This window comes from Crocodylus porosus, unplaced genomic scaffold, assembly GCF_001723895.1.
Source record: "Crocodylus porosus isolate Cpor-Errol unplaced genomic scaffold, CroPor_comp1, whole genome shotgun sequence".
NCBI lineage: Eukaryota > Metazoa > Chordata > Crocodylia > Crocodylidae > Crocodylus > Crocodylus porosus.
The window spans coordinates 26,205,430-26,225,837 of NW_017728951.1; the positions used below are offsets into that span (position 1 = coordinate 26,205,430).

General features: G+C 69.6%; 1 protein-coding gene across 1 annotated transcript in view; it reads right to left on the reverse strand.

Annotated features, from left to right (window-relative positions):
* Window positions 1-89: 89 nt before the first annotated feature.
* Window positions 90-20,408, reverse strand: part of SLIT1 (slit guidance ligand 1) — a 45,575-nt gene continuing 25,256 nt past the window's right edge. The window contains exons 5-37 of the mRNA XM_019555498.1: window positions 18,672-18,743; window positions 18,378-18,449; window positions 18,066-18,137; window positions 17,580-17,743; window positions 17,329-17,476; window positions 16,838-16,909; window positions 16,561-16,632; window positions 15,874-15,945; window positions 15,267-15,410; window positions 14,882-15,045; window positions 14,702-14,725; window positions 14,383-14,527; window positions 14,032-14,106; window positions 13,503-13,646; window positions 13,059-13,202; window positions 12,131-12,297; window positions 11,022-11,154; window positions 9,918-9,986; window positions 9,102-9,173; window positions 8,841-8,912; window positions 8,490-8,561; window positions 7,978-8,141; window positions 7,608-7,732; window positions 7,167-7,264; window positions 6,501-6,640; window positions 5,979-6,072; window positions 5,489-5,626; window positions 4,958-5,195; window positions 4,709-4,839; window positions 3,977-4,131; window positions 2,279-2,567; window positions 1,671-1,882; window positions 90-1,524 (exon numbers count right to left, since the gene is read on the reverse strand). Of these exons, the coding sequence (XP_019411043.1) occupies window positions 1,274-1,524; window positions 1,671-1,882; window positions 2,279-2,567; window positions 3,977-4,131; window positions 4,709-4,839; window positions 4,958-5,195; window positions 5,489-5,626; window positions 5,979-6,072; window positions 6,501-6,640; window positions 7,167-7,264; window positions 7,608-7,732; window positions 7,978-8,141; window positions 8,490-8,561; window positions 8,841-8,912; window positions 9,102-9,173; window positions 9,918-9,986; window positions 11,022-11,154; window positions 12,131-12,297; window positions 13,059-13,202; window positions 13,503-13,646; window positions 14,032-14,106; window positions 14,383-14,527; window positions 14,702-14,725; window positions 14,882-15,045; window positions 15,267-15,410; window positions 15,874-15,945; window positions 16,561-16,632; window positions 16,838-16,909; window positions 17,329-17,476; window positions 17,580-17,743; window positions 18,066-18,137; window positions 18,378-18,449; window positions 18,672-18,743 (4,204 nt within the window). The 3' untranslated portion in view covers window positions 90-1,273. The remainder of the gene's footprint in view (window positions 1,525-1,670; window positions 1,883-2,278; window positions 2,568-3,976; window positions 4,132-4,708; window positions 4,840-4,957; window positions 5,196-5,488; window positions 5,627-5,978; window positions 6,073-6,500; window positions 6,641-7,166; window positions 7,265-7,607; window positions 7,733-7,977; window positions 8,142-8,489; window positions 8,562-8,840; window positions 8,913-9,101; window positions 9,174-9,917; window positions 9,987-11,021; window positions 11,155-12,130; window positions 12,298-13,058; window positions 13,203-13,502; window positions 13,647-14,031; window positions 14,107-14,382; window positions 14,528-14,701; window positions 14,726-14,881; window positions 15,046-15,266; window positions 15,411-15,873; window positions 15,946-16,560; window positions 16,633-16,837; window positions 16,910-17,328; window positions 17,477-17,579; window positions 17,744-18,065; window positions 18,138-18,377; window positions 18,450-18,671; window positions 18,744-20,408) is intronic.

Sequence of the window (20,408 nt, forward strand, 5' to 3'; positions counted from 1 at the left end):
TGAGAAGCATCTGCCAACGCCAAGGAGCCACGGCCAGTTGGGGAGGGGGTTGGGGGTGCCCCGGCACATAGAAAAATACTATACCAGACTGAAATACAAATATATATTAGCATCTGTCAGTATCTGTATAAAGAGACTTTAGCGGTTAGCAGACAGCGCCCGGCCACAGCCACCGGCACGTGCCACGCGGCTCGGGGCCGGGGCAGGACGGCTTCCCGGGGGCAGGCTCGGGGGTCCGGCAGACGGCGGCACGGGGAGGGGGAGCGGTGGCTGGGGGGGAGGTGATGGCACAGCTCAGCCCGTGGCTCCAGGCGCAGCAGGGACCGGCCACGTTAGGCTGGTGGCAGATGCAGCTCGTTGGGGTCACGGTGCTGGTGCCAGCCCCAGGGTGAGGGACAAGGTGCAAGGGGCCAGCCTCCCCCCACCAAAGTCTTGCTCTGCTGCTGAGTGGCCCGGGCAGCTCGCCTCCCCCTCCCCCCCATCCGTGGCTCATGGCCCAGGTGGTGACCGGGCTGTCGGGGGGGGGCAGCACCCCCACCGCAGAGATCCTGGTGCCCCCCCAAACCCACGGGCATCCTGGTGTCACCGCTGCAACCCTGTGGGTGGTGGGACCGGGTGCGGGGGCCAGCGGGCAGGTGGCGTCACCGATGTCACAAGTGCAAGCGGCTGCCCCCGGCAGGCGGTGCTGGCTGCAGGCGGCCGAGCCGTGTGGGGCCCCGTGCCCACCCCCCGTCACCAGCACAGACGCCCGCTGTGGCCTGGCCCAGCCCCGTGCTGCTGCCCGGAGAGCGGCCACGTGCCCAGCCCCGCTCTGCCTGATGCCGGCGCCTCCCTGCCCAGCCAGTCCTGGGCGTGATGCCCCAGGCGTGCCACATGCCTGTGGCAGCTCTGGTCACGGTGCCACCACACAGCGCCCAGGTGCAGCCGGCCCGGGGCTGGCACGAGCCGCTCCATCTCAGCCGTGGGGTCCGGCTGCCTCGTGCGAGGGTTGGAGCCCGCAGTGCCCGAGGGCCAAGCTCAGCCCCGCAGGCAGGGACCAGGGCACTGGCTGACCCTCCCGGCCGGGAGCCGGGCACTGACAGCACCCACGGGGGAGGAGATGGCAGGTCCCAGGCGCCCGGCCATATAAATACCTTTGTGAACCCGCAGTGCTTAAAAAAACTCCCTATCTACACGGCCGCTCCATGCCGCAGCCCCAGGTCCTGGCGGTTGAGGCCCGTCCGTGTCCGGCCATGGCCCGTGACACCTGGTCCATGGCGGGCGCAGCCAGCAGCTACATGCACCGGGCACAGCCGCATTTGCTGGGCTTCTCCACCTCGTCCACGAAGGAGGAGCCGTCGCTGCACTCGAAGGTGTGCTTGCGCCGCCGCAGCCGCAGTCCCGTGCAGCAGCCCTGGCCCTGGCCCTGCGCCCGGCAGGCACCGCGGCACCGTACCCACGACACGGCGCGCGTGGTCTGGCAGATGGCGTAGCCCCGCTGCACCTGGTGGAAGTCCCGCACCGGCTCGCCGCGGCACTCCGACTCTGCCGGGACACGGGGCAGGGTCAGGCGGGCGCTCTGCGGGGTCGGGGCTGCAATTAGCCCCGGTGCGGGGCAGGCAGGAGCAGGGGCTGCTCAGCCTCGGCCCCGCGCTGGGTGCCCAAGGGGTGGCTGGCATGGGGGTGCTGACCTTGGTCGCAGAGGTCACCAGTGAAGCCATCATCGCAGTCGCAGGAGGCCTCGCCACGGTCTGAGACCTGGCAGTGCCCGTGCAGGCAGGCCAGGCCATGGCAGGGGCTGGGCAGCTCGCCCGGCTGGTTGCAGAGGGCGCCGCGGTAGCCGTCCCGGCACTGGCAGCTGTAGGAGAGCGTGTCGAGGGGCACGCACACCCCGTTCACGCACCTGCCGGCACAGCCCATGTCAGCCCGTGAGCTGGTGCCCGGGAAGGGACAGCCCACCACTGATTTCTGCCCCCCTGGCAGGGGGCACCCACGGGGCCGTCCCCAGGGACTGGCAGCCCCTGGCAGAGCTCACCCTGCTCTGAAACGCAGCCACCTCGGGGTGGATCTGGGCTGCTAACAGCCCCCAGCCACGGCACCCCGTGCCAGGCAGGGTGGACACACACACACACACACACACACAGAGTCTCTGCTGCTGGTGCCCCTCACTCCTGACCTCCCTGTGCAAACAAGACCAGCGCAGCGTCCTGAGCCGGGTGAGCCCCATTCCCGGAGCTGAGCCTGGACCCCGTGGGCTCCCCGAGAGCGCCGGGCTGTGCGGGGGCCGCAGGGCACTCACTTGTGGCCCTGGCAGGGGCTGGCGAGCGGCTGGTCGCAGTGGGGCCCGGCCCAGCCCGGCTCACAGTGGCACACGGGGCCCGGGGCAGCGTTGGGCTGGCAGATGCCGTGCACGCAGAGGAGCTTGCGGCAGGGCTCGCAGCCCGGCACCACGCCCGGCTTCATCTGCGTCTTGGTGAAGTCCTGCAGCTCGTTGTTGATGTACAGGTTGCGGATGCAGCCGTGGAAGCTGGTGCCATTCAGGATCTGCCACAGGCGGAAGGCGGCTGAGTTCACGTCCACGGGCATCCCTGCGGAGAGCGCGGCCATGAGATGCCCGCTGGGGCCTGGCTGGGGCATGGTGTCCCGACCTGGTCTCTCAGACCTGCAGACGTGGCCCCCCCAGCCAGGCCCCCTGCCTTAAACCACCCTCAGCATGGGGTCAGAGCATCCCGGCGCGGCGGGGTCACATCCAGTCTAGCCCAGCCCAGCCCAAGACAGGATCAGCCCCGTCCAAACCAGCACGAGAAGCCCCGTGTCTGATCTTGGAGCCACACGACAGTCACCCCTGACACAGCCCCTGCCCGCCCCCGGGACACAGGGGGGCTGCGGCCACCAACGTCCTGCTGCTGCCGGGGCGTCGTGGGCGCTGCGGAGCCCAGGCCAGGCCGTGCCCCCGCTGCAGAGGAAGGGGAAACCCCCCAGTGCAAACCAGCCTGAGCAGGGGGAAAAATCCCTTCCTGGCCCAGTGCAGCGCAGGGCTGAGCCTGAGCTCAGGGGCGAGCCAGGACCCTGCGGGGTCGGTGCCAGCAGGAGCATTGGCCCAGCCCAGCCCCAGCCCCAGCCCGGGCTGCAGCAGCACCAGCACCAGCACACAGCACTGCTAAGAAAAGGGAAAAATAACCCTGACACATGCAGCAGGAGAGGGAAAAAAAATCCCTTCCTGGCTCTTTGTGACAACCAGCAGAGCCCAGAAACCTGGGACCCCTCACAGCAGAGCACGGGCATCACTGCGCCTAGAGCACCCCCACCAGCGTCTGCCCAGCCGCGCCTTGAGCCCTGCAGCGGTGGAGAGTCCCCTTTCCCCGGCGTCTCACAGAATCGCAGGGACAAGGGCTGAAGGGACCGCAGGAGGCATATCTGCTCCACCCCCCTGCTCCGAGCAGGACCAGCCCCAACTGCATCATCCTAGCAAGGCTTTGTCTACCCGGGTCTTCCACACCTCCAGGGATGGAGGCTGCATCACCTCTCTGGGTGACCCGTTCCAGTGCTTTACCACCCTCTCAGTGAGAAAGTTTTTCCTAATAGTTAACCTCAATTTCCCTTGCTGCAGCCTGAGCCCATTGCTCCTTGTCCTGTCGTCTGCCCCCACTGAGACCAGCCCAGCTCCATCCTCTGTGCAGCCCCCCGGCAGGGAGGTGAAGGCTGCTATTCAGTCCCCCTCAGTCTTCTCTTCTGCAGACTAAATCAGGCCAGGTCCCTCAGCCTCTCCTCCCCGGTCCTGTCCCCCAGCCCACGACCACTTTCACTGCCCCACACTAGGCTGTCCATGCACACATGGAAGGCAGAGCTCAGCACACAGCCCCCTGGCATGATCCTGCCTGGGGGAGAGATGTCAGCCCCAGCCCTGGTAGCTCCCCCTGGCTGCCCCGCTCCTGGGGCCGGGGGCAACATCCAGCTGCCGTGCCAGTGCCCACCCGGCTGCACCACGGGCACTCACCGCCCACGTAGAGCGGGGCCTCGCTGGTGAGCGTGTAGTGTTTGCCGAAGCTGTCCATGGTCATGGGGCTGCCACCGTCGATGGAGAGGTTCACGGTGCGGTCAAAGGTCACCAGCTCCACGGTGTGGAACTGCCCGTCGTTGATGGTCTCGGCACTGCGAGCAGCCAGGCCCAGGCATCAGGGCAGTGTGGCCGTCCCATACCCACCCGGCCCTGCCTCCCCACGCCTGCTCCTAGCACCCAGCACCCATATACACATGCATGCACACGGGTATGCACACTCACACATGCACACACTCACATACATGCACTCATGCACACACACACATATACACAATGTACATCCATACGAACACACACACACACACTCGTACATGAACATGCATTCACGCACACGTACAGTTGCACACAGATGTGCATACATTCATGCCCATGTACACATGCACTCACACGTACAAAGTCCATGCATGTACACATACACTCACATACACACATATATGCACACTCATGCATCTGTACACACACGTACATGCAAACACTCACATACACAAGTACACACACAGGCCTCCCAGGCTGCCCCTTCCCGTAGTGCGCCCCAGGCCTGCAGCCTGCCCCCCCAGCAGCCGCCTGGCAGCGCTCACACCCTGGCTCTTGCTGCACCGGGCACCGGGGACCCCTGGCCCTGCCGGACCACAGCCTGGCGGAGCCCGGGGCCAGGTGGGCAGGCGGTACCTGTAGATGGCCGAGCTGGGGTAGGAGCCAGGGTCGTAGCTGACCCGCACGTGGCCCTGGTACAGCTCCACGGCCATGTGGTCACTGTCCCCGTTGTACAGCAGGATCCCGTTGTCCTCGGCCGTGGACACCTGAGGGGAGAGCGGGGGTCCAGTGTCAGGGCTGGGCACTGGGGGGGTACGGCACCCCCAGCCCAGACCCACCCCAGCCCCCTCCCGGCATTGCCCTCCCACCACGCACGGTCCCGACCTGCAGGGTGATGTTGGCCCGGGGCCAGTCGGGCAGGTGCGTGAGCTGCAGGTAGGTGTCGCGGTCCACGAAGTCGACACTGAGCAGCTTCTCACACTTGGGGCCGCCGAAGCTGGGCGGGCACTGGCACACAGCGCGGGCGCCCAGCTCCACACAGCTGGCCCCGTTCTGGCACTCGGCCCGGGCACAGGGGCCAGGCGGGGCGGCCGCGCGCGCTGGCATCTCGCACAGCTGGCCACTGCGGGGCACAGGCGGCAGGGCTGGTGTGAGTGGGCAGCTGGCACCGGGGAACCCCCAGGCCCATGGCCCCAGTGGTGCCCCTCTGCCCCCACCAATGCCTGGGGAGACCCTGCGCTGGAGGCAGTGGAAGATGTCCCCCTGGCCCCTGGGGCTGTCAGGGGCAACTGCGTTGTGCGACTCCGAGGTCGGACACGGGGTTTGTCTGGGCTGGTTTGGACGGGGCTGATCCTGCCAGGGCTGGGCTGCCACAGCTCCCTGCCAGCCCCACGGCTCTCTATGACCCCCCCGCACCTGTAGCCCGGGGGGCAGAGGCAGGAGTAGCCATTGGGCTCGTCCCGGCAGCGGGCGCCGTGCTGGCACCGGTGGTCCTGGCAGTCGTCGGCGTCCTCGCTGCACCAGTCGCCCACGTAGCCGGGGGCACACTCGCACCTGGGGGAGAGGCAGAGCCGTGGGGCTCAGCAGCTGCACGGCACTGCCCGCTTCGGGGGCAGCAGGGCTGTCTCCGCTCTGCCCGCTCGGGCTGTGCGCCGGCCAGCTGGGAAGGCCATGGGCTGCGGTAGGAAGGAGCCCTCTCCCCTTCGGTTGATGCAGCGCTGCAGAGCCAGCCCCTGTGGCACCAGCTGGCAATGCCCTGCTTTCATCGCGGGAGGTCCAGCACCCGCGCCCTCATGACCATGCCTTTGGCTGTGGGTGCTGGTGAGGGCGGCGGGTCTGTGCTGCAACCGCCGGCTGCCGGCCCTGGCCGGGGCGACCCTCCGAGGGGCTGCGCGGGGGTACTCACGCGGGCCCCGCGGCGGTGACGACGCAGGTGGCGCCGTGCTGGCAGGGGCTCAGCTCTGCGGAGCAGACGTCCACCAGCTGCTCGCAGGAAGCTCCTGCAGAAAGGACAGAGGCCAGCTCAGCCCTGCCAGGCATCCAGCTTGCACCCCTGATCGCCCGGGTTCCCAGGGCAAGAGGCTGGGGCAGCCCCCGACCCCCACCACGCCACCTCCTGCAGGCTCAGACCGGGCTCTGGACCCCGCTCGCCTCCCGGGGGCTCGCCACAGCTGTCCAGCACCCACTGCCGCCACCAGCACGGCAGCCTTCGTGTAGACGGGGCCCCGCGGCCCCCAGAGCCAGGCACGAGACCCAGGGCCGAATCGCGGCGCCGTCCAGGGGTCGGTGGGATCGGACAAGCGGACACAGACAGGGACCGAGATGGGCGGAGGGGCAGCGATGCTGGCTCTGCCCTTCTCTGGCGGGTGCCGCGGGGACCCCAGACGGGGGGCGGGTGCTGGGGCAGCCCCGGCAGAGCCGCCCCTACCTGTGTAGGCGGGCGGGCACAGGCAGGTGTAGTTGCGAGGCTCGTGCAGGCAGGTGCCGCCGTGCTCGCAGGCGCGGTCCCGGCAGTGGTCCGTGACGGTGCCGCATGTCGGCCCCTCAAAGCCCTCAGCGCAGAGGCACCTGCCGGGGGCACGAGGCAGCGTGACCGCCCCCTCGCCCACAGGACCCAGGCCCCCAGCCCCTTCCCCAGCCACAACCCCGGTCCCTGCCGTGGGACCCCTGTGAGTTGCCCCCTCCCAGGCCGATGCCGGGGCGTTGCCCTGGCTCAGCACCTGCTGCCCCGGCTGCCAGGGCAGAAGCCAGGCGCGGCCACGTGCCGACGTGCAAGTGCACACACGTGTGCACCGAGGCGGGGCTGCCCAGGAGGGCTCCGAGGGGCCGTGCCGGGGGGAGGGGCGGATGCGGCCGGCGCCGCCAGCCCCCACGGAGCAGGCAGCGCCACAGCAAGCATGCTGGGTCGCCATGGCAATGGGCTCAGAGGTTGCTCGGTGCCGGGCAATGGGGGCGGGTGCTAATTTCCACCTGCTAATTATAGCCCATTTCTGGGAAGCGCAGGGGGCTAGGCCAGGGCTGCCGGCGGGAGGGGGCTCTGGCTGCAGGGTCCTAGAGGGGGCGGGCGGGCAGGGCCTGGGGCCCGTGCACTCACCTGAAGCCGGCCCCCTCCCCGCCCTGGGGCTGGCAGGTGCCGCCGTGGGCGCAGGGGCGGCTGCTGCAGCTGTTGAGCGCCACGTCGCAGTCCCGGCCCTGGCCGGGGGGAGCAAAGGGCAAAGGTCAAGGCAAGGAACCGGGACCCTCCAGGAGTGCCCGGGCGCAGGGCGCAGCGGTGCCTGGATCTCGACCCGGGGCGCAGAGCAGAGCCCCTGCAAGCTGTTGAGCGCCACGTCGCAGTCCCGGCCCTGGCCGGGGGGAGCAAAGGGCAAAGGTCAAGGCAAGGAACCGGGACCCTCCAGGAGTGCCCGGACGCAGGGCGCAGCGGTGCCTGGATCCCGACCCGGGGCGCAGAGCAGAGCCCCTGCAAGCCGCTGGCTGCCCCTCGCCCTCCCCGCAGGGGCCAGGCCGGGCTGGGGACCCCTCCTCGGCCCCTCACCTGGTAGCCGCTGGGGCAGGCGCAGCGGTAGGAGCCGAGCGGGTCGCTGTGGCAGGTGCCGCGGTTCTGGCAGGGCCCGGAGACGCAGGGGTTGCACTTGGCCTGGATGCTCAGGGCTGGTGGACCTGCGGGGGGAGGTCATGGGGTAGCTACGGCCGAGGGGCCAAGAGGCAGCTGCGGCGGTCCCAGCGCTGTCCTGTGCCCCTTTGTGCCCTGGAAGCTGCCAGCCTTTCCCCCTCGCTGGATCACTGCCCCCATTTCACAGGGTGGGGAACTGAGGCACAGAGCAGGAATGGCCCCAGCAGCAGATTGCAGCTGGGCCCCGCCACCCCCGGGCCCGTCGCACCCTGCAGCCTGGCCCCAGCCTCACCTTGGCACTCAAACTTCTTGGCAGGGGTGGTGAGCAGCAGCTTGCCCTCCATGTCGGGGGGCCCGGCGCAGCGGGCAATGCCGGGCTCCTTGTAGCCAGTCTTGACCCAGCTGGACAACCAGCGCAGGTGGCAGTTGCAGTGCAAGGGGTTGGCACCGATGGCCCTGCACACAGGAGGGAGCACCGGGCCTGAGCACGGCACAGCCTGGGGAAGCCACCCTTGGGGGTGCAAATGGCCCCGGGCACCGCCGGCTTTCCCTGCACCCGTGGGTGCGAGACAGGCTGATGCAGCGCACACGTGTCTCCAGCAGGGGGCACATTGCATCCCTCCTCCATCCCCTGGACGGTGGCCAACACGTGGCTGCGGGAAGGACACGGGCATCGCTCTCCAAGCCTGGCATCAAGTGCGTGGCCAGGACAGGTAGAGCCCAGAGCAGCCTCCCAAACCCCCGGCGCCGTGGCACGCTCGGGCCACGCTCCCCCTGCCGGGGCGGGTGCCGGCCGCTACTCACAGGTGGGACAGGGAGGTGACGTCGGCAAAGATGCCCTCGGGGAGGCTGGAGATGTCATTGCCGTGCAGAGACCTGCGCAGAGGGCAAGGCTCTGAGCCCATGGGTGCTGGCCGCGGGTCCCAGACCAGAGCCGGGACGTGGGGGTCCGGCCAGCCCTGCCCCTCCACCGTGGCACGGCCGGGGGGCTGCGACTGAGCCCGCTGCCTCGTCTGGCATGGGGGCCATGGTGATGGGGCGGGCGCTGCGTCTGGTGGAGAGCCCCCCACCCGTGCCGGCACAAGGAGGGCGGCAGGCTGGCGCACGCTACTCCCACCGCAGCCGGCCAAGCGCCCGGGACACCGCAGTACTCACAGCAGCCGGAGGGAGCAGAGGCCCTTGAAGGCCAGCGGCGGGATGCACTGCAGGGCGTTGTAGCTCAGGATCCTGGGGGGAGGCAACACGGTCATGGCACCGTTCACCCCGCCAGGACCCCTGCCCGTCCGCCACCCTTCGCGCCTCCGCCACCCCGCCAGGGCCCGAGCTGCTGTGCTCCTGCCGGAGCGCGCCCCGAGAAGCACGAGCCCCCCACCCCCGTCCCGGCAGCGCCCCCGGGTCCCGAGCACAGGCACGCACAGGGTGGTGAGCTGGCTCATGTTGGTGAAGGACGAGTTGCTCAAGGAGCTGATCTTGTTGTTGCTCAGGTCACTGGAAAACACAAGGTGGGTTTCAGCACAGAGCTCCCGTCTCAGCCGGTCCAGCCCCCGCCCGTAGCCAGCCTCCCCGGGCCCTGAGATACGGCAGGAGCGGGGGCTGCACCCCCTCCTCCAGCCCGGTTCCAGGGCGCCCCGCGCCCCTCCCAGCACAGGGCCCATGGGGACGGCAAGGGCCCTGCTACCCCTCACGGTGCTCGGGTGGGCAGGGAGCAGGGCACCGTGCTGGGCAGCACCCCTTGCCAGGTCCACACCCCTGCCCCAGGGTCTGGCACAGCTCAGACCAGTGCCAATGGGGGTGAAGGCAGAGTGTGCAACCCCCACACGGGCACTGCTTGCACAGGGGTCCCGGGTCTCCGTGACCCGCAACTACCAGGGCTGAAGGCGTGGGAGCAGGGTACCGACCCCCCCGTGGGCACCCCAGCAGCCTGGCTCGGATGGTGGGGGGTGAAGCTGGGCTGGGGTCAGGGAAGGAGGCAGCCTGGGTGCCCACGTGCCACCCAGCCAGCAGCACATGTCCCTGCAGAGCCTGCGCCACCCCTGCCCCTGTGCCAGGCTCCCCCCGCTCTCTCCTCCCCAGGGCCATGCAGCGGGGGTGCAGCACGGGGATCGCCCCTGACAGAGCCAGCCCAGCTCACACCGCAACCCCTGCATCAGCGCTGCAGGGGCCACGGGTCCCCAGCCAGCCTGGCCCCGAGCCCCGGGCTGGAGCCATGGGGCCCCAGGCCCAGGTACTCACACCAGCTGCAGGTACTTGAAGGAGGACAGCTGCCCTGGCACCTGCGTGAACTGGTTCCCATCCAGGTACCTGCAGGAGACGAGCAGTGAGGGGCAGCGGCACGACGGGGGCAGCCACGGTACAAAGGGGCCAGGCCCTGCCCCGGGAGGCCACAGAGCCCGAGCCGGGCAGAGCTCGGCCACCGCAGCGCAGGCCGCGTCCCTGCCCTCTGGGGCCACGGTCACACCTGTGGGTCTCACAGAGGGTGCACGTGTGTGTGTGCATGCTCTGTGTGTGTGTGTGCATGCGTGCACACCCATGGGGGGATGTGCAGACACTGGGCGTGTGTGCAAGTCCCAGCGCAGTGACTCGGCTCCGGCCCAGCACCCCCTCCCCATAGCCGCAGTCTGGCTTCCTGGAGCCGTCGGCCCCCCAAACACTGCCTGCATCGGGCTGCCCCTGCATGGCCGAGGCCTCGATGGGGCGGCACCGCGGGGCCGAGCCGCGTGCCGGGGGGGGTGCGGCCCACTGGGGTCCCTGCGCCCCGACGCGACCGGGGACTCGGCCTAAGGCATCCCCCAGCTGCCAGAGACCCGGCGCAGCAAGAGGAGGGGGGACACAGGAGCACCCCCAGCCCTCCCACTGGAAGCCATCGTGCCCCCCACCGGGAGCCCCTCCAGCCCAGGGAGAGCTGCAACGGGGCAGCTGTGAAAACATCCCCGCGCCGCGGGTGGCTGTTCCTGTCTGCACAGCCCCGGGTCTGGAGCCGGCTCCAAGACGCAGCGGCAGACGCGACCTCCCTGCCCAAAGGCGCCGGCGTCCGGGGGCGCCTGGCAGACGAGGCCCATCTGCCCAGCCGCGGGGGCCTGCTCCACGCCCCAGCCGGCAGCACCGCAGGCGCAGGGGCCCTGCCGCTTCACCTCCCTCCTTCCCAGACAAATGCGAACCGGGTCTTCTTAGCTGGGCTCGGCCGTGCCGGGCTCCGCTCGTGCCCCCGTGCCCACACGTGACAGTCACCCCATGGGAGCAGCCGGTGCAGGGACCCTCCAGTCACCCATCTCCTCCCAGCCAGGCTGGGGTCCTGCTTTCCCGCGGCCGCGGGGGAGACGCCCCCAGGGTACTCACAGCTCGGTGACGTTCTTGGGGATGCCCTTGGGCAGCGCCTTCAGGTGCTTGTTGCTGCAGCGGACGACGGTGTCCAGGCAGGTGCATTCCTGCGGGCACTGGGGCCGCGGGATGCAGCCCGGCTCCTCCTGGCCTGCGAGGGGAGGAACGGGGTGAGCCGAGCTGCGGCCGGGAGGAGACCCCGGCCCTTGGAGGGGCTGTCCTGGGGAGCCTCGGGCCCTCCCAAGGTCACGACTGCTCCAGTCCCCATCCAGGCGAACCCCCCCAGTGCAACCATTCTGAGCAGGGGGAAATCCCCTCCTGCCCCAGTGCCGCGCGGGGCTGAGCCTGAGCGCGGGGGCAAGACCCTCCCGCCAGGACCCTGCGGGGTCGGTGCCAGCAGGAGCATTGGCCCAGCCCAGCCGGGCTGCAGCAGCACCAGCGCCTCGGGGGAGCGGGAAAACCTTGACACCTGCAGCAAGGGGGAAACATCCCTTCCCCGCCCCCCGGGGCAGCCAGCAGAGCCCAGGAGCCTGGGAGGCAGCAGACAGCTCGGCTCTGTTCTGGGGGAGAGGCAAAGCCCTGGGCAAGCGGGATCCCTGCAGACCCTGGGGTGACCCCCCGCTCTGCCTGCTGCTCCGTCCTGCCTGGAAGTGCCCCCCCAGCGGACCCCGCAATGGCAGCCTGGCTGGAGCCGGCCCATGGCTGCACCTCCCCAGAAGGGCCCGGCCGGGAGGGCGTGCACGGGCTTGCACGGCTGAACCAAAGTGATTTAGTATCCTTGACGCACACGTGCAATGTACACACACACACTCAGCTCTGCCCCATGGCCGGGCCCAATCCAGCGCACCGATGCACCGCGCTCTCAATCCAGATGAACACTGCGGTGTAGACAAGCCTGGTTTCAGGGGCTTTTACCCCGGCTTGTTCACCCCCAGAGCTGAACCGGAGTGGCCGCAGGCAGGTGAGGCCAAACCCCGCTGTGCACGCAGCTCCACGCCCCCGCCCCCAGACCGCGCGCCGTGGAGCCGTCCGGCGGGGCGCACGGGCCGTGGCACCGCGCACGGAGGAGGGCAGGGCCTGCTGCCAGCGCCGGGGGCCACGGCTGGATGGCGCTGGGGCTGCGCTACCTTCCTCGCAGCGGAAGTCGGGGAAGGCGACGTCCTGCAGCGGGATCTGGCGCAGGAAGTCGGGGTTCTGGCACCGCGGGTTCCCGGTCACGATCTTCCTCTTGCGCAGCCAGTCCCCGAGCCAGGCCAGCTGGCAGTTGCAGTTGAAGGGGTTGGCCAGGAGGTTCCTGCGGGGACGGCGGGTGTGGGGGTGACGTGGGCTGGAGCCCCAGGCACTCAAGCGCACGCGAGCAGGCCCTGTGCCCAGCACCACCAAGGCACAGAGCCCAGAGGCAGCGGAGACGGGCTTCAGAGCATTGGGGCTGCCCCGTGTGGGGTCAGACCTGGGTCCGTGCTCCCCAGGCCCTGGTGTCGCACAAGGCAGAGAGCGGTGGCTGGCGGGAGAGGGACCTGGGCCCCAGCAGGTCCCCCCGCTCCTCTCCCCCTTGCAGCACAGGTCCAGGCAGGTCCGATGCAGAGGCCGCGCCCCGCTCAATAGTGACTGATGCCCCTTCCCTCCGAGCACGTGTCCGACCCGGCGCGAATCTGGCTGAGCTCAGCTCCCACCGTGGCTGGGGGCCACAAGCTCCCCCTTTAATCCCAAACTGGGGGAAACGATGTCCCAGTGTTCGTTTTGAACTGCCGGCCTGCTCGTGTCATGCAGCGCCCCCCGTTCTTGTCCAGTGAGAGACAGTCAGGAATAAATCCCGAGTGACTCTCTCTTCTCCACAGAGTATTTTGGAAACCTCCTGTCCCCCTCCAGCGTCTCTCGTCTAGGCTGGCCTGGCCTCACCCTCCGCACACAGAAGCCCCCAACGCCCTGGTGCCCGTCTCCGGCTCTACCAGGCGGGCAGGGAGGAAGTCAGCAGGGGAGCAGGACCGCGAGCCCCCCGCCCTCGCACGTGTCTGCCCCACGCGGAGACCCCGCCCTGCCCCTGCCCCGGCTCACAGGGTGGAGAGCGACTGCAGGGTGTCGAAGGCGCCGGGCGCGATGGTGCTGATCTGGTTGTCGTAGAGCGAGAGCAGGCGCACGCTGCGCAGCCCCGTGAAGCTGTCGTTGTGGATGCAGCTGATCCGGTTGTTCCTCAGCATCCTGGGGGGTAGGATTAGGGTTAGGGACAGCACCCCGTCCTGCTCCATGCCGGCCCAGCCCAGCCCAGCCCACGCGCCTGCAAGCCTTGGCCCAGGGGCTGAGCAAGGAGCCTGGGCGCACCCGAGCAGCCCTGGGACGTACCTGTCCCCTCCCCTCCCACTGCGGCAGCAATAGGCCCGCAGCTCAGACCAGCAAACTGCGACCCCCTCCCTTCCTTGACAGGAGCAGCAGCAGGGGGCCCCTGACCCCCCCCCGGGTCCGTACGGCCGGATAACACCCGCCTGGGTCTGGGGCACTCACAGGGTCCTGAGCCCATCCAGGCCCCGAAACATGGCGCTGCGCACCGACTCCAGCTGGTTGACGGTGAGATGGAGCTCGCTGACGGATGCCGCCCCCTCGAAGGTCCCGTCCTCGATCTCCGTCACCTTGTTGTTGCTCAGGTTGCTGCGGGGGGGCGGGGGCAGCTGGGACCCCAGGGCGGGTGCTGGAGGCACCTCACCCCCCAGCCCGAGCCCTGGAAACGCATCCCCTCGCGTCCCACGACCACGGAAGGGTGCCAATGGTGCTGGGGGCCGCCCACGTCCACCCCGGGCCGGTGGGCACCCAGGAAGAGCTCTCCGGGACCACCCCAGTCCGTGGCTGCTTTGTGGCCAGAGCCCAGGGAGCAACTTCCCCTCCAGACCCGTGTGCCCTGCTCCGCGCATGGCAGCGAACTGCACCATCCTGACCTCAACCAGCGGGCTCCAGCACTGCCCTGGGTCTGTGGGAGCCCCCGCCCCTGCCCCTGCCCCTGCGCCGACTGGCCCCCTCCCACCCTGCGCGCACTCACATCTTCTTCAGGTGCGGGAGCTTCTTGAAGATGCCCGTGGCCTCCAGGATGGAGATCTCGTTGTTGTTCAGGCGCCTGGAGGGCGAGGGCAGTGCTGGAGCCGTGCCCGGGGCGCTGCGAGGCGGTGCTGCACCGGGCCCTGGCGCGCACCCAGCCCCGTGGCTCCAGCAGTGTGCAGGGGCGGGCAGACCTGGGGCAAGCCCCGGACGCCCCGCCACGGCCCCCCCCTCCCCAGCCAGCGCAGGCGGGCACTCAGCTCCCGCCGGCGGGAGAGCGCCCACGGGCAGCCCCTGCAAGGCAGACTCGGGGACGCGGAGAACATGGCTCTGAGGGGGTGGGCGGGGGGCTTACAGCTCGGCCGTGGACTGCGGGATGCGGTCGGGGATCTTGGTGAGCTTCAGGTTGGAGCACTCCACCACACCGGCGTCGCAGCGGCACTTGGGCGGGCACACCACGTCGCTGTTGCACTCGCTGTTGAGCTGGTAATCCTCCGTCCCTGCGCGGGGCCGGCTGTGAGCCCCTGGCTCTCGGGGAGGGGGGCAGGGCCGGGGCGCACGGGAGGGGGTCTGCCTCTCCAGGATGCTGGGGGAGCATGCAGAAAACAGTCCCCTCTCCCCCAAGACAGGTCTCTGCACACACCCCGCCCACGGCACCGTGCCGGTCCTCTCACCTGGGATGAAATACTGCTCCTTGGCTGCAGAGAGAAACAGGCAGGCGCCGGTGAGCGGACATGGGGAGCCTGGGCTGGTCCTGCCTCAGCTTCCCCCACCTCGGACTGAGTCTGCGGCCTCCCCGGGGCACTGGGGCTGGGCTGGGAGCCCGCGGGGCGGGCGAGGGGCCGGGCACTCACCCGAGCAGCGAAACTTCTTGCTCTTGATCTGGCCGATGCGCTTGTTGGCCAGGCGCCGGGGGCTGGCGCAGCGCGCGCCGCTCGTCTCCACGGGGTTGCTGCGCAGGAAGTCGGCCAGCCACTTCAGGTTGCAGTCGCAGATGAAGGGGTTCTGGGCCAGGTGCCTGGGGGGCAGAGGGGTGAGTGCCAGCCCTGCTCCCCTTGCTCCGGCCCGGCGGGCGAGGGCCCGTCCTGGGAGCCCAGGAGTCCCGTGACGGCTCCCCGCTGCCCGCCACGCTTCGCCCTGCCCTGGGGGCCCCGGGACGGAGCCGGCCCCGTAACCCAAGAGGGGATCCGGGGGCAGCCCCCTCCCCTCCCGCCCGGGCCCGCGGTGCCCTGCGCTCACAGGGTCTGGATGGCGCGCAGGGCGGAGAAGGTGCCCTTGGCCAGCGTCTGGATCTTGTTGTCGTAGAGCGAGAGCAGCGACAGGTTCTGCAGGTCCTGGAAGGCGTCGGCGCGGACGCAGTTGATCTTGTTGGCGTTGAGCAGCCTGCGGGGGGGACGGCCGCGGCGACGTGAGCTCCTGGCCCCCGGCACGCGCTCCAACCCCGCAGGGAGACGCGCGCCCGCGGCGTGCGGGGGCTCCCCAGCACCGCGGGGACCTTGCAGCCGAGACGGGGACGCGAGGGTGGAGGGGGCAGCGTGGGGGTGCCAACAGCCTGCGGGTACGGGGTTGCTACAAGCAGACGGCAAACCACTGCTCCGGGTGCCGGACAAGCAGCGGGGCTGAGACTGCGGCTGCGTGGTACGAGGCTCCTGCCCCTTAGGGGGGCTCCCCTGAGAAGATGCTGGGACCCCATCAGTGGGGGGCCACAGGCACGGGCTGGACAAGCACCGGCCTGGACTGAGCCCATGCGCTCTGCGACGGGGCGCCGCGGCCGTGTGACGGCAACTGGATGCTGGCAGCCCGCCGCCCCCACCACTCAGCCCCGGACCAGCCAGCGCGTCCTTACAGCAGCTGCAGGGCAAAGAGCCCCCCGAAGACGCCCTTGGGCAGGTCGGTGATCTTGTTCCCGTAGAGGACCCTGGAGGACGGAGCCGGTCATTAGTGTGGCTGCACCCGCGGGCACCCGGCTCTGCCCCCCCAGCCCTGCCGGGACCTCAGTGGGACCCCCCCTCCGCCAGCCCGGCCTGGTCCCAGAGGGTCTGGCTCTCGGCTGGGCTGGGGGTGCCCCCGCTCCTCCTCTGTTCACCCTGCGGCACAAGTGAGATGAGTTTTGCAGCCTCAGCTTGGCCACGAGTTTGCACACAGCTGGGGCAGCTCATCCTCCGTCTGGAGAGGCACGGGACAGGCCCGGCAGGGCAGGGCAGGGCTGCGGGTCAGGGGCTCTTTTTTTTTTTTTTTTTTCCCCCCTGTTTTTTTGCACCAGTCCTGGAAGCACTGCAATACCAGGTCAATGCATGGAGTGGATGGAGCACGCTCCGGTTCCACCACCCAATACCAAAAAGAATCTGCTCAATATAGACCTCCTATGGACAAGGACAGGTTAGTGCAGCCCATCTGAGCTATGTAATTAATCAAGCATCCCTTGTAATAAACAAAGCAGGCCCAGAGCCTGACATGCAGCAGCAGGAGGGCTTCCCTCTCCCGCTCCCCCGGGCAGGGCCGGTGGAGACCCCGGGGCCGGCGCGGGACTCACAGCGAGTTCAGCGAGCGCAGCCCCTGGAAGGCGTCGGGTGCGATCTCCGAGATCTGGTTGTTGCTCAGGTCTCTGAAACGCAAGGGTCACGGCTCCATCCTTGGCCCCAGCCCGGGCACCCGCTGGCAGCACGAGCAGGGCCTCGTCCCCTCCTTGCCCCCGAGACCCCAGACCAAGGTGCACGGAGTGGGCAGGGCAGTGCGGCGGGGGAGCACGACCACAGGGGTGGGAAGGGGAAATCCCAGGGCGGGTCCTGGCAGCACAGGCGGCCGCTTACATCCTCCGCAGCTTCTTGTAGGGCGAGAAGGCGCCGGGCGGGATGGACTTGATGCCATTCAGCTCCAGGCGTCTGCGGGTAGAAAGGTGGATGGAAGGAGGCTCCGGCCCCGAGCAGGGGTGCTGCGGGGCATGGGGTGGGGGCTGGCTGGGGGGCCGTGCTTGTGGGGCTGCAGCTCCCCGGCTCTCCCGGCAGGAGGCGCTTTCTGCCCACCTGCTGGCGGCTGCGGCGGGTCCCTGCCCGCCTGTAATTGGATTTCCCTGAGGAGATTATCTGCATTTACATGTTTAATGCTGCACAATCCACAGCGACGTCCTGCTTGTGGAGGGTCCTGCGCCACCCCCTGCACGCATCGCGGCCTTCAGGGCCTGATCCAGCCCCATGCCCCCTGGGGCATCAGCTAGAGCCAGGGGTCAGGAACGTGCCCCCGGGGCAGCTGTAACCCAGAGCCGGCGCCAGCCCCGACCTGTGCTACCCACGGCCCAACTCACATCTCGGTCATGGTCTCGGGCAGGTTGGCGGGGATGGCGGTCAGCCCCTTGCCGCGGCAGTCCACGATGCCGTTGCTGCAGCTGCACATGGCAGGGCAGGAGCCGGACGAGAGGCTGCAGATCTGGGCGCGGGCGGCATCCAGTTGTCCTGCCCGGGGGGGGAGCGGAGCAGCAGTCGGGTGAGACGGGGCAGCACGTGGCCAGCACCCCCCACGCGTGGTGGGCAGCCAGGGGCAGGGACCCCCCCTCACCCGAGCAGCTGAACTCGTTCTTCTGGACCTCGGCCACGTTGAGGCCGCGGAGGGCGGGCGGCCCGGCGCACTGCGTGAAGAGCCCGATGGTGGGGCGCTGGCGCAGCCACTGCGACAGCCAGGCCAGGTGGCAGTCGCAGAGCAGCTGGTTGGAGTGCAGGCGGCTGCGGGCGAGGACAGGTCGGTGCCAGGGCCTGGGGACCCCCTGCCCTGCACGCCCCTGCCCCCTGCCGTAGACATGGCACCGAGGGGCCCCGGCCACCCCCGGCACCGTGCTGGGGGCAGCCTGGCCCCTCTGGGGGTGCAGAGGGCAGTCGGAGCCCAGCAGGGTAGGGGCGTCAGGACTGGACCCCGTGTCCCCCCGGTCCCGGGATGCAGCGCACCCCCCCGTGGGCACAACAAGCCGGCCGGGACCCGCAGCCTCTGCCCCGTGGCAAACCCCCCCACGCGGCCGAAGGGCACGCGCCCCCGGCGCCCGGCACTCACAAGGTTCGCAGCTTGGGCATGTGATTGAAGCTGGAGACAGGGATGGTGGTGATGTTGTTGTTGTTCAGCGTGCTGCGGGGAGGGCTGGCGGGTCAGGACCTAGCATGGGGGCTCCGACCCGAGCGAGCCCCCCTCGTCCAGGCCGCCCCAGCCCCAATACGATGGGGGTGCCGAGACCCAGCCCCTGCATGCAGCCCGGGGGAACGGTGCAGTCCCAGGGTCCTGGCAGTGCAGCGAGCAGCCGGGCACAGACCCCGTTCCCTCCGGGGCTCGAGCCCCGCGCCCCGGCAGCCCTGCCCCGGCCCCACTTACAGGACCTCCAGGCCGCGCAGGGCGCGGAAAGCCCCGTCCTCGATGCAGCTGATCTGGTTCTTGTCCAGCTGCCTGTGGGGAACAAGGGCGCGGGGTCTCACGCCCACTCCCCGAGCTCCGGGTCCCCCCGCGGGCGCCCTCGAGCCCTGGCCCCACGCGTCAGCCCTGGGTGCAGCAGGGATGGGGTGGGAGTGACCGCCCAGCCTGGCTGGGGCTGGACCCCCAGAGCTCCCACAGGCCCCCCGCGCCCCCAAAGCAGAGGGTGCCTGGCCCCGTGCCCGCCGCGGCACTCACAGGTTCTTGAGGTCGGTGGCGCCCCGGAAGGCTTTCCTGGGCACGGCTTGGATGAAGTTCTCGCTCAGGTCCCTGGCACATAGAAGCAGGGTGTGAAACCCCAGAGCAGCACTGGGGGTGTCCCCCCACCCCGAAACATCCCTGGGGGCTCCCACGGGCTGGTCTGCGGCGGGGGGTGGGGGTAGCTGGGCGGCTGGAGGCCAGCCGTGGCTGCACTGGGAAATCCCAGTAATTACAGAGCGCTGCTGATTAGCCGGTAATTACACTCGGGGCCTCGGTGCACGGCCCCCACAGACCGAGGCCACAAACGAGCGGGGCTCGACTTGCTTCCCCACAACCCAGCGCCTGGCGCTTAACGAAGCGTCCCAGGCGGCCGGGGCAGCACAGAGCCCACGGCCAGGCGCCCCCCGACGGCCCCAGCACCGGGAAGCCTCTCCAGCCACTGCCCTCCCTGCGTGCCGTGGGCCGGCCGGCCGCCTGGGCCTCCGTGGCGCGGAGCCGGACAAGCCCGGCACACGGGTGCGCATCGCGGCGCGGACTCCCCCCGGCCTGCAGAGGGCAGCAAAGCTCCCGCCCTACGACAGGTCCTCTCTGGTGCCCCATCACCCCACCGTTGGCCAAGCTGCTGCAGCGCCCGACGTGCGCAGGTGGAGAGACGCGCTCTTGAGACGCCCACACTTCCCACGCCGTGCCCCCGTCGCCACACGGGGGGCCTCGAGAGCCTCGTTTGCAAATGGTGACACCCCAGCACAGAGAACAGCCCCCGCTGCATGCCCAGGTGCAGGGAGCGCCCCAGCAGGATCTGCACGCCAACATATCCACGGCCACGGCAGGGCATAGATGTGTGTGGCTCAGGACCCTGGGACATGACTCCTCAGACCCAGCCGGACCCCGTCCAGCCGCTCTCTCTGGAACACACCGGGACACAGGCCAGTGCCACTGGCTGCTGGCAGCACCTGGCATCTGCCCACATCTGGCTCAGCTTCACCGGTCACCCAGCTCTGAGCAACACCCGATGGGATCTGAGCCCGCCTGTCCTGCTGTCCCAGACCAGCGGCCCCGGCGCGTGGCGCACGCGGCCCCAGGAAGGCCGTGGGCTAACACTGCCATAGGCGCCGCCACCATCTCAGCCCCGGCTTCCCCCTTCCTCCCCTGGCAGCCTGGTCATGCGCCGGAGCAAGCCTGGCAGAGATGGACTGGAGCTGCCCACCTCCGCCATGGTCTCACAGCCGGACCCCCGACGCGACACCACGTGACCAGCTGCGTCGGGGCACGACCGGCCACCACGGCCACATCTGACCGCACTGTCCAGGCCCTGCCTGACTGCCTGCTTCTTCGTGGCCATGGGTGAAACCGTCTTCGGTGGCTGCCCCTGCACGGGGCCTGAGTCCTTCCCATCCGGCCACCAGACACGCCGGGGAGATACCAGGCGTGGACTCCTTTCCAGTTTTCTTCCTTTCTAGGTCCTTCCCCATCCCTGGAGCCTCCCAGCCCCTGCGGCAGCCTGGGCCTGCAGGGCTGCGTGCCCGTGGGCACTGGGGTGGCTGCACCCGCCTGGCGGCGACTTCAGTCTCTTCCTAGCAGGGTCTGGGGGGACGGGAGCGGCCTCTCCTCCCCGAAGCCCCTGGGATCCCAGCCCAGGCCCTGGCCATCCCTGATGGACGGGGCAGCCCCCCGCACCGTGCAGGCCCTGGACCTAGCACCAGCCCCGCAGGCGTCCAGGGCCTTTGTGCAGCA